This window comes from Tupaia chinensis, unplaced genomic scaffold, assembly GCF_000334495.1.
Source record: "Tupaia chinensis unplaced genomic scaffold, TupChi_1.0 Scaffold148234_1, whole genome shotgun sequence".
Taxonomy (NCBI): Eukaryota; Metazoa; Chordata; class Mammalia; order Scandentia; family Tupaiidae; genus Tupaia; species Tupaia belangeri.
The window spans coordinates 908,077-919,016 of NW_006208084.1; the positions used below are offsets into that span (position 1 = coordinate 908,077).

The window sequence follows — 10,940 nt, forward strand, 5'->3', positions numbered from 1 at the left end:
ATTTATTTATTTTAATTTGACTAGAGAGAATAAGAATAAGAGAAAGAGAGAGAGAGAGAAAGAGAGAGAGAAAGCCACCAGGTTCGGGACTTGAACCATGGTCAGCCATGTGGGAGTTCAATCACCATGCCACCCGTCGGCTCACAGTCTAGGAGTTTCTGCCCCTAAAATCTCTGAGCTTCCCAGGGATCTGTCCTTCCTGTTCTGTGGGGAGGAGATTTCATTGTTTCATGCTCCTTTGAACTCTGAAAGCTATCTGTTAAATAATGGCCATTCTCCTAATAAGTCTGTTTGCTGCCTGCATTAGGCAGAAGTGCTTAGCGTAGCTGCAGTCAAAATACCTGAGCGAAGTCACTCATCCCAGAGCCAAGCAGTGGAGGAGTGTGCAGGGCTTGCTCTCAGTCACCACTTGCTGCTGCACCCAGGGCTGACTCTGCAAAGCAGATGCAGCCGGACGGACAGAGAGGGTGTGCACGCTGGGAGAGGCAGCTCAGAAAAACGCCCACAAAGGCCTGCTGGCCTGAGGGTGTCGGTGTGAGAAGGCCAGGAGAACCAGAGGAAGGAAGGGAGCAGGCCGGGGAGGAGGCCTACCGTTCGTGGCGCAGGAACACATTGTTGAGATTGTCGTTGATGATGAGCAGCTCCTCGGTCAGCTGCTCGTTGGCGATCCGCGGGATGAGCTCCAGCACCCGCTGCTGCATAGCTCGGCATGTCCGGTTGAGCTCCTGTGGAAAGAGGTGAGACACCCATGGCCACGGGACCCAGAATGAGGCATCTCTGAGATGCTGGGCAGCTCCAGGCAGCTCAGACGAGAGAGGTTTCCAAACCCTCCAAATGGGACTTCCAGGTACCACAGAAACAGCCTTCGGGTTCTACAGACAAGAATCTGAGTTTTGCTTCCAAGTGTTCACCAGAAAATGGAACACACCAGAAATCACCAACATATAAACTGCACTGCAAGTTCAAATTGGCTTTGTGCAGACTTCAGGCTATGTCTCTGCCACCGTGCCTGCTCAGCTGAAGGAACTGGGTCTGCAAGGTGGGTGGCTGAAACGACTTCTGAGTGTACTGGGCTTTTATTTTGAAACCATGAAAAATGAAAACCTATTATCCACAAACCCCGATTTGTACTTTTTGCCTCATTATTCTAATTTTTTAAGGTGTTTGCCACAGGGCTCATGTGCTTACCGGAGAGAGACAGAGAGAGGGAAAGTGAAAAATCATCCCCCAGCAGGGATGGCCATGGCATGCATGGATTTTAGGCATGCACGCACACATGCCCAGTGTGATTTTCAAGCTGCCAGATCTGAGGTTCAACCTGCGGCCTGCTACGTGGGAGTCTAGGGCATTAACCACCATGCCACCTGCTGGCTTCTAATTTTTTTTTTAATTAAAAAAAATTAAAGTTGGGGCCAGCAGTTGGCTTAATGGCTATGTCACTGGACTCCCATGTAGTCTACTGTGGTTGGAGTCCTGTACCTGGTGGATTAAACTCACGCCGGGCGCATATGTGTGCGTGCCCAAGATCCTGAGAGGAGAATGGAGGAGAAGGGATTGAGGTGTGGCCATCCCCCCTGGAGAGTGATTTCTCGCTTTCTGTCTCTCTGTCTTTCTGGCGAGTGCATGCGCCCTATAGCAAAAACCTCTCAAAAAGAAAATTAAAGTTTATTACTACTGGCTAGCCAGGTGGCATGGTGGTTAAGGTGGCTAGATCCCACTGTGTGGTTCAAGTCCCAGACTCTGGCTTGAAGAACAAGCAAGGTGGGGCCAGGAGGTGGCATGATAGTTAAGGTGCTGGATTCTCACATAGCCAACCACAGTTTAAGTCCCAAACCCAGAGGCTTCAAAGTCATGCTGGGCACATGTGTGTGTGCCCAAAGTCCCAAAAGGAAAATGGAGGGGACAGGATTGCTGCATGGCCTCCACTCTGGGGTGGGGGTGACTTCTCACTTTTCTTCTGTCTGTCTCTCTCTGGTAAGTACATGTACCCTATGGCAAAATCTTTTTTTTTTTTTTTTAAAGGAAAAGAAAAACACTTTAGGTACGTGTGTACATGTACTGAGAGGAGGATGGAGAAGGGACTGTGGCATGGCCATCCCCCATGGGGGATGATTTCTCACTTTCTCTCTCTCTGTCTCTGGTAAGCGTACTTGCCCTATAGCAAGTTAAAAAAAACTTGTATCTTTCTTCTATGAGAGAGAGAGAGACATGGGAGACAGAACTCACAGGACAGTCTCGATACTGTGACCCACTCCCAGTCGGCCCGGGTCCCAGCGCAGTGTCTCTGCTGTACTCAGGGAGAGCTCCGAGTGCAGACCTGGACCCTTCCCACGTGGACCTGCCTTACAGGGCACTGGCTTTTACTGACGTGCCATCTGGCCCTGCGTTTTTTTTTTTCTTTTTAAGTAAAATTTTATTTTGGAATACCTTTAGATTTACAGAAAAGTTGCAAGGACAGTACAGAGAGTTCTCATATATCCTGAGCCAGCTTCTCCGTAGTTTAACATCTGTCAAAACTAAGAATGAACATCAGCACAATGCTATGAACTACACAGGCTTTCTTCAGCTTTTCTACTAATCTATCTTTTTTCTTCTGGGAGAGAGGGAGACAGAGACAGACAGACAGACACGGGGGCCCTGACACTACCTCGTCACACCGCAGTCCTCCTCTCGGCACGTGACTCCATATGATGGGGCGCCACTGTGGCTGGGCCCTGTTCTTTTTCTGTTCTAGGAGTCCGCACTGCATTTAGTCACCATGTCGCTGGCTGACTTATAATCAGTAAGTGTCATATTTAAACTTGTTTGGAAGAAAGAAAAAAAAAAAGAAAATCCACAGCCTTCCAGGTAGGATTGGTCAGGCTGTTTCTCTCATCAGGTACCCGCCAACAGGTGACCAGAAGCCTGGGCCACAAGGCTGAGGTCCACACGGTCGTCAGGCACTGCTGACCACAACCGTGTGCCAGCCTGTCCCCTGGAGGCCTCATTTGGATGAGGCGCTGCCCTAGTGTTTCGTCAGCTCTCTTGGGGGTCCAGTTCCCCAGCCCCTCCTGGCTGGGCCCTCTGGGATTTCCTCTCCAGCCTCCAGCACAGGGGCAGGGCAGGTCTGAGTAATTTCAACACGCTGTGGGCTTGCTTGCAGCCACCATGACTAAGCGTGCAGTGGCTTTGTGTCTGCTTCCTCATTGGTGCCGCAGGGGCAGAAGGGCAGCACTTGAGCCAGGCCCTGGGCTCGCCTCTGCTGCTGACCAGCCACATTACCCTGGGTGCTTGCAGGCCCTCCTCTGCCTCAGTTCCTGCTCTGGAGAGTGGGGTGGGGCGTGAGGCTTGTGTGCGTGAACGTCTGTAAGTGTCTGCACAAAGCCTGGCACACGGGAGGTGCCCAGTGTGTGGGAGCTGTCACTTGGTCAAACTCCCCCATCAGCTCCAACCTTCTCAGCCTCCCAAACTGCTCACGCCCGCACAGCCTTGGCTTGGGTAAATGAAACTAACTGCACTGTGCAAGCCACTGTTGTCCCTCATCATGACGCCATCTAGTCTTCCAGTTCACCTGCTCATTCGACTCAGGATCCTACCTGAGAGCCCAACCTCCAGCCACAAGGTAAGGACCCTGAGCAAGCCAGCTCAGAGATGCACAGATGGGTCACGGGAAGAGGATGACACAGCCCTGCCTTCAAGGCTTTCAGGCCTGGCAGGAGGTCAGCAAATTGCTCGGTTCCTTCCAGGGTTCCAATGACTCCTGAGCTTTGGGGTCCCTGCTTTTGAGTCTCTATGACTGTCTGTGTGGCACAAGCTGAGGAGGCTGCCTTTCCCTGAAGACAGCTGTTTCTGCTGTAGCAGCATCCCCGGCTGGGGCAGGGGCCACGGGACATCACATGACACTCAGGAGCAAGAACTGACTGCTCCCCCGGCCTCGGCTCGCTGGGACCAGCTGCTCACCCACCTCGAGGCCGGCGCTGCTCTCTCACGGATGCGGCTAAGCTCAATTCCAAGGTGGAAACACCCCCTTTCGGGTTTTTTTCCCCTCAGGACCACTTATCGGGAGCTTACTCTATAACAGCACAGGGCTGGATGTCTTGCAAGGACTGTCTTAATTCTCACATCAAACCTGTACCGTAAGGGCTGCTGTCCAAGCAATCGCAGAGATGAGGAAACTGTGGCAAGAGGGGCTAAGCTGTCAAACCAGAAAGTGGCAGAGCTGAGCTCTGAATTCTAACCTAAGAGTCCTAAGTCCCTGGTCCACACAGCTCCCACTGACCAAGGCGCTCAGAGCAAGCCGGGAGGACTGCACTGTGGGCAGGGAAGGAAGGGTGTGGGCGAACAAGCCAGCGGCCACAGGGGCGGGGCGGCTGAGCCTGGCGGGGTAGGTCTGCTCACCTGCAGTAGCTCCAGGTCTGCAGGCTCGGCCTGGGTGGGCCCCAGCTCCGTGAGCATCTCTGACATCACCCGCACGTTCCCGCTCACCATCTCCAGCTCGCTGCGCAGCTTCCCAATCTGAAACATACCAGTGGCTGGCCTGAGAAGCCAGGGTCTGGAGTGGTTGTCACCGGACACAGAGCCAGGCCCTGCCAGCCTGGGAGTAGCACCGAAGAGTCGACCAGTCGACCTGCACAGAACCCTCTCTAGGCTCCCGAGTCACAGCCCTGCACTAGGAGGCCCGTGGTGGGCTCGCGCCATCCCTGCACAGACCCCCCCGGAGGTGCCACCCACCGTCATCATCTCCAAACCAGGGACCCTGCTGCAGGGAGAGGCAAAAGGAGACAAGCTGAGGAGAACGAGCCACCGGGTGTGGCTGGAAGCACTCTGACATCTCTCGGGTCCAGAGCAACAGCTACCGAGGCCCCAGAGGGTGGCTCGCCCAGAGCAGGAGGGAGGCTGCAGCCCTCTCTCTCCTAGGAGAACTGGGATTATGCCCTCTCTCCTTCTAGGACAGTTGGGATTCTGTCTTGCTCCTGGTCTGCTCTGGTGTCCTCGGTTCAACCAAAGGAGAACTGACCTGCCCCCTGTCCTGAGTATGAATCTCAGACTCAGCTCTTGTTCCACGGGCTGTTACCAGGTTGTCCATGACCAAAGGGCTCTGAGGTCCTGGGCTTGGGGAGACACTATCAATGCAGCCACACAGTCTCCTCCACGAGGCGAGGTGAGAAGAGGCCTAGGTTGGGGCTGGCAGGTGGCGTGGTGGTTGGGGGTGCTGGATTCCCACACGGCCAATCATGGTTCAATTCCTGGACCTGGTGGCTTGCTTTTTCACTTTCCTCTCTTTCTCTTGCTCTTTTGTACTGTCTGTCTCTGGTCAAATTAAATGAGTAAATAAATTTTTTACGCACCTTTAATTATTCTATCCAGTTAGCAACACTGAATAAAGCTAAATAGAATAATTCTTTTTCTTTTGGAGAGGTTTTTGCTATAGGCCGTGTGCGCTTGCCAGACAGACAGAGAGAGACAGAGAGACAGAAAGTAAGAAATCACCTCCCGGGGGGATGGCCATGCCGCAATCCCTTCTCCTCCATTCTCCTCTTGGGATCTTGGGCATGCACCTGGCGTGAATTTTTTAAGTCACTAGGTCCAGGAGATGAACCGCAGTCGACTACATGGGAGTACAGCGACATAGCCATTATGCTAACTGCTGGTCCCAATAGAATAATTCTTAAAAACAAAAAAAAAAACAAAAAAAACAAAAACAAAAACAAAAAAACAAAAAAAACAGCCTCATGCATGTTGGGTACATAGTGAATGCCCTGAAATGGTCACTATGAAAGTATCCAAAACTTATTTGACTCAGGAAGCCTTTCATCATGAACTACATGGGTCTAGCTTCCTGAGAAGAACGCGTTGGGAAATGCTGCTCGATTCCGAACTGTGTGATGGAGTCAGAGTTGATTCTAGAATATGAGAGTCTCTATTACATTCATGAGGATGCACGCCGCCACCCACTGCCAGCCTGCTGAGTGCCAAGCACTCAGTCCACATTGCCCATTTGCCCTTTTCCACAGGTAGACAGGGTTACCTGCTGCCCCGTTTCTGCACTGCCACCTCTACAACCTGCATAACATGCGACATCCCTGCCTACTTATGAATGCCCTTGGTGTAAGCGAGGGGAGAAACTAATGATCACAATCCCAACATTCGCAAGTCAGACGGGACTTAATTACAGAGGCATCTGGGAGTTGGATGGTTGCACCTGGACACCTTAGCATGTCCCCGGAGACAATAGGAAACCCAAACAGAGACAATTCGGCTTTGTCATCAAGGACCTGCCAGCACTAGAAGTAACCAGTCTTTTTTTTAAGAGAGATTTTTGCTATAGGGCACATGTGCTTGCCAGAGACAGAGAGACAGAGAGTGAGAAATCATCCCCCACCCCGAGGGGATGGCCACGCAGCAATTCCTTCTCCTCCATTCTTCTCTCGGGATCTTGGGCACGCATGTGCCCAGCCTGAAGTTTTTTTAAAGAATTATAAATATTAATAAATTAGTATTTATTTATTCACTTAGTTATTTTAATTTGACTAGAGAGACACAGAGAGAGACAGAGAGAGGGAAAGTGAGAAAGCAAGCCACCAGGTCTGAGACTCGAACCACGGTTGGCCACGTGGGAGTGTCCAGTGCCTTAACCACCACGCTACCTGCTGGTCCCCTGAGCCTGAGTTTTAAGCCACCAGGTCTAGAACTCAAACCAAGGCTGACTGTGTGGGAGTCCAGCAACATAACCATTATGCCATGTGCTGGCCCTCAGAAGTCTTAATGCACACAGATGCCAGCCTTTAGGCAAATCAGTTAAATTTAACAAGTGAGAAAATTTTGGGACCAGCAGTTAGTGTAATGGCTATGTCGCTGGACTCCCACGTAGTCGACCGCGGTTCGAGTCCCAGACCCAGTGGCTTAAACTCATGCTGGGCACGTGTGCATGTGTGTGCCCAAGATCCCGAGAGGAGAATGGAGGAGAAGGGATTGTGGTGTAGAACTGTTCACCCCTTGTATGCAGGCCTCAAGCCATGCCCCAGCAGCCAGGGCTGAAATGACCGGGTGCTCGCTCAGCAGGGAGAGTCACTTCGGCACTCCTGGAACAGCTCAGGCTGAGTGGTAAGTCACCCTCACCCCACCCCCAGCTTCAGGAGGAGGAAGCTGAGGCTTGGGGAGACACTGAGACTGACCAGTACGTATGCCACTGAGAGTGAGGTGGGCCATCTTTCAAAGCTGGTCACAGGTGCTGGGAAAACTTAGCTCCTAGACTCTAGTGCTAAGCCTCAAACACCTTCCTCCTCCTCTTTCTTTTGTAAGTTTACTTATTTCTTTCACGAGAGAGAGAGAGACACTCTCACATACGTTCCCTGACGGGGTCTCGCCATGCTGAGACCACTCCCCACCCCTGAGCTGCTAGTGGACAGGCTCACGGGTGCACCCAACGTGTTCAGGCGGACATGGGATCTGAACCCAGGTCTCCCATGTGGCTCCAGTGTCATGCAGTGGTACCCTCTCTCCTGACACCACCTGGCTAGGCCTCCAGCCTTCTTCTTGAGGCTCCCAGGGAAGCAGCAGTGTGCCAGGCAAATACACTTTTATTTTTTTACACAGACATGTTAGGGCTGCTGGCAGCCTGAGCCGCAGCACACAGGAGCCTACGGGAGCACGGAAACAAACCACACAAAGGGGCTGCTGGGAAGCCACCACCAGGTGCCTCCATGGTGCTGCCCGAGGGCTCCACAGAGAAAAGAGCTGGAAAAGAGCTGGGGCACGGGACAGCGCCTGTGTGGAACCCGACAGCCGTGGGCGAGCATCCCAGAGGTGTGCTCCAGCCAGGGAGCTTGAAGCAGAAGCACCTCCATCTTAGAACTTTATGTTATTCTTCCTTCCTCCTTTTCTCCCGGAGTAAATAGAGTGAGTAATAATCTTACTGTCTTTGCCAACTAGCCCAAAACCTTTTTGTTTAGCTGTTCCTCAGCAATGTAACCACCAATCACCAGACCCCTTCCCAAAGCCATGGGGACCATTAAACAAAGGTCTGGAGAGGGCCCTTAGAAATGATTAACCCGTTTGATTCAGCTTCTGGAACTGCTTCTGCATAGGAACCAAACTCCCTTTCCTCTTCACTCCCTTCTCAGTTTCCATTATAATCACCGTATCAATCCAGAATTGATTGTGATTTTGCCTATATAAGCACCCCTCTCCTTCCACTTGGGGCTGCAGGTTGCTGAGAGAAATGAGTCCCCCCCGTATGCCACCAGTTTAATCAATAAACTCCGATAAATCAATAAATTTGGTTATGTCTGGATGTCCTCTTGTTTCTCGCTGATTAGACTTTAACAAGCTGACCTGGCTGGGCTTCCAACTCAGTAAGGGTCACACGTGGCCTGTGGGTTGCCGTGAGGGTGAAGTAGAAGCTGCACACACAAACTCTCCATACCGACAGGGCCCTCCCTGTGTGTGTGTGCAGATGGGTCGGGCCCACCTGCCTTGACCAGGTGGGCCTGTCCCCAGGCTTCTCTGTTTACCTGCTCAGGGGTTGGAACGATGGCAGTATCGCCAGCGAGCATGGCTGGGGCGGGCGGAGGGCTGGTGTGCTGGCTAGGGTCTACTTGCTGACTGGCATCACTGCTCACGGAGTTCTGTCCTGAAGATGTCTCTGAGGTGAACACAGTCTAAAGGGCAAAAGATAGTCAGCAAGGCCTCTGGGGAATCTGGGGGCAGCAGGATGGAGTCACAGACTCTCCTGGGGTAACTCCGGCTTCCCTCCCTCCCCTGGCCCTGACACAGGGGTTCTCCTCACCCTCTGGGGTGTGTGGATGGGTGACAGCATGTCCAGGTCGGTCATGGGGAACTCCAGACCTTTCCTCCGCAGGTCCTCGTAGACGGTGACAACCCCTGTCAGATCTGGCGAGCTGCGGAACGCGTCAGCCCAGGACTGAGAGGGGACAAGGGGACACGGCCAGTAACCACTGCTCACCTTCTGCCCTGTGACCCTCCCACCCCAGCACCCACAGAGAGCTGGGTGCTGACCCATTGGTGCTCTTCCTCCATCTGCCCCGCCCATCCCCACAGCAAGCACAGTTTTCCCCAACACCCACTCAGCAATGAGAAGCAGCCTGGGCCGACAGCTCTCCAGTGGGAAGGGACCCTGCACCGCCATGACTGTGCCGTCCTGCTCGCCCGCACACACCTGGATGAGGGTGAGCACCTTGTCGTGCACGATGGTGGGCGGGTTGTTCTTGGGCAGGATGGTCCTCACCAGCACACCCTCTACAAAGTCCTGGCTGGCCACCAGCAGGTGGAAGCGGTGCCCGCAGTTCTTGACGCAGGTCTCCAAGACCTGGAGGAACGTGAGTAGCCTATGAGCACTCACCAAAGGAGAGTCACTGCCCGGGACCCTACCCTTGGGCTCCTCCTGTGCCCCAGAGGGGAGGCAGGGCAGAAGCAGCAGGACTTCCTAAAGCCAGACCCCGGAACACGGAGACCCAGCACAAGGCCTGGTGCAGGGACTCGTCTCCCTGAGCACATGCTCTGGGATGGGCGGCAGGCAGGCCCGTGCTGGCTGGACTCTTTCCTTGTCTGGCGTCAAGGCCCACAGAACCTAGACACTATTTCTGAGCTGAACACAGCCTAGAGGGGAAGCCTGTGTTCCAAGAGGAAATAGGGGAACCTGAGCTGCTTATCAGCTGGCAAAGCTGCAGCCCAAGGAGAGGCGCTAAACTTCCCGCCCCTCTCTGCTTCCCACCTCCTGGCAGGAGCTGCCTTTGCTTTTGGTTAAGAGGATTCAGCTGATGTAAACGCTGCTGTCGGGGGGGCTGGACGCAGTGCTGTCCTTGCTCAACCCCTTGCCAAGCCCCTATGACAGCCAAGGTGCCCGCTGGTGCCAGCTCCTCCTGGGACGGGACTGGATCAGTGCTGAGGGCGTGGCTGTTCTCAGCCACCGGCATGTGTCTTACCTTCATTTCTCAGGGTGTCCAGGTGTCAGGTGGCACCCACTTGGTCTGCCAGGCTCTCTGATCCCTATTTCCCCTACTGGAGGCCTAGGTACACTGAGTTTCTGTGTCAACCGGCCAGTCCTTTGACTCAGACCCTGTGCCAGTGGTCCTGGGGGACACGGCCTCCATGCTCCTGTCCCCATGCTAAGGGGGTGGGCAGGCCCTTTCTAGAGGGCCTCTCCTGTCCAGCAGCAGTCCAGGCAGGACATGCTATGCACGGTCTTTCCCTCCCAGCCCTTAAATGAGGGACTTGAGAGTGGCCGGGAGTCCTGCTGGGCCTGGGCTCTCCGTGGGCAGAGGCGGGCACTTACCGTGAGGGCCAGCATCACCTCGTGGAAGTTCTTATTCCCCACGATCCTCTTCTTCAGTGCGCGGAAGGCATCTTTGGGACTAGGAGGGACACAAGCAAGGACAGGCTTAGGAGTGGCCCACCCTACCCAACACCAGAGCCTGCTTGCTGGGAGTCAGGGGGCCCTGGGAAGACGGAGCGGCTCTGATGTGCCTGCCCTGCCTGAGCCCTGCCTGTTTTTTAAATCCAGGTTTGAATATCTGCAGATCTGCCCCATCAAAGTCATCTCAGATCATGACTGCTTAGCAGGTACTCTCCATGAGTGGTCCCTGGACGTCCTGCAGCAAAACTACTTTGGAGAAGTGTGACTGTTAAAATGCAGTATCTGGGGATCAGCAGGTGGTGTGGTGGTTAAGGAGCTGGACCCCCACAGGGTCGACTGTGGTTTGAGTCCCAGACCTGGCAGCTCGCTTTCTCACTTTCCCTCTCTCTCTCTCTCTGGTTAAAATAAAATAATAAATAAAACTGAATAAAATAATTCTTTAAATAAATGCAGAACTTAGGGGGACCAGCAGTTAGCGTAATGGCTACATCGCTGGACTCCCATATAGTCGACTGCGGTTCGAGTCCCGGACCCGGTGGCTTAAACTCATGCTGGGCACGTGTGTGTGCGTGCCCAAGATCCTGAG

At 53.5% G+C, this 10,940-nt stretch overlaps 1 protein-coding gene across 3 annotated transcripts in view; it reads right to left on the bottom strand.

Moving 5' to 3' along the window:
• Window positions 1–10,940, bottom strand: part of TOM1 (target of myb1 membrane trafficking protein) — a 43,539-nt gene that overhangs the window by 20,393 nt on the left and 12,206 nt on the right. For all 3 annotated transcript variants that reach the window (XM_006170328.3, XM_006170327.3, XM_006170326.3), the window contains exons 3-8: window positions 10,274–10,352; window positions 9,158–9,307; window positions 8,768–8,902; window positions 8,493–8,639; window positions 4,378–4,494; window positions 592–725 (exon numbers count right to left, since the gene is read on the bottom strand). In XM_006170328.3, coding sequence (XP_006170390.1) covers window positions 592–725; window positions 4,378–4,494; window positions 8,493–8,639; window positions 8,768–8,902; window positions 9,158–9,307; window positions 10,274–10,352 — 762 coding nt within the window. The remainder of the gene's footprint in view (window positions 1–591; window positions 726–4,377; window positions 4,495–8,492; window positions 8,640–8,767; window positions 8,903–9,157; window positions 9,308–10,273; window positions 10,353–10,940) is intronic.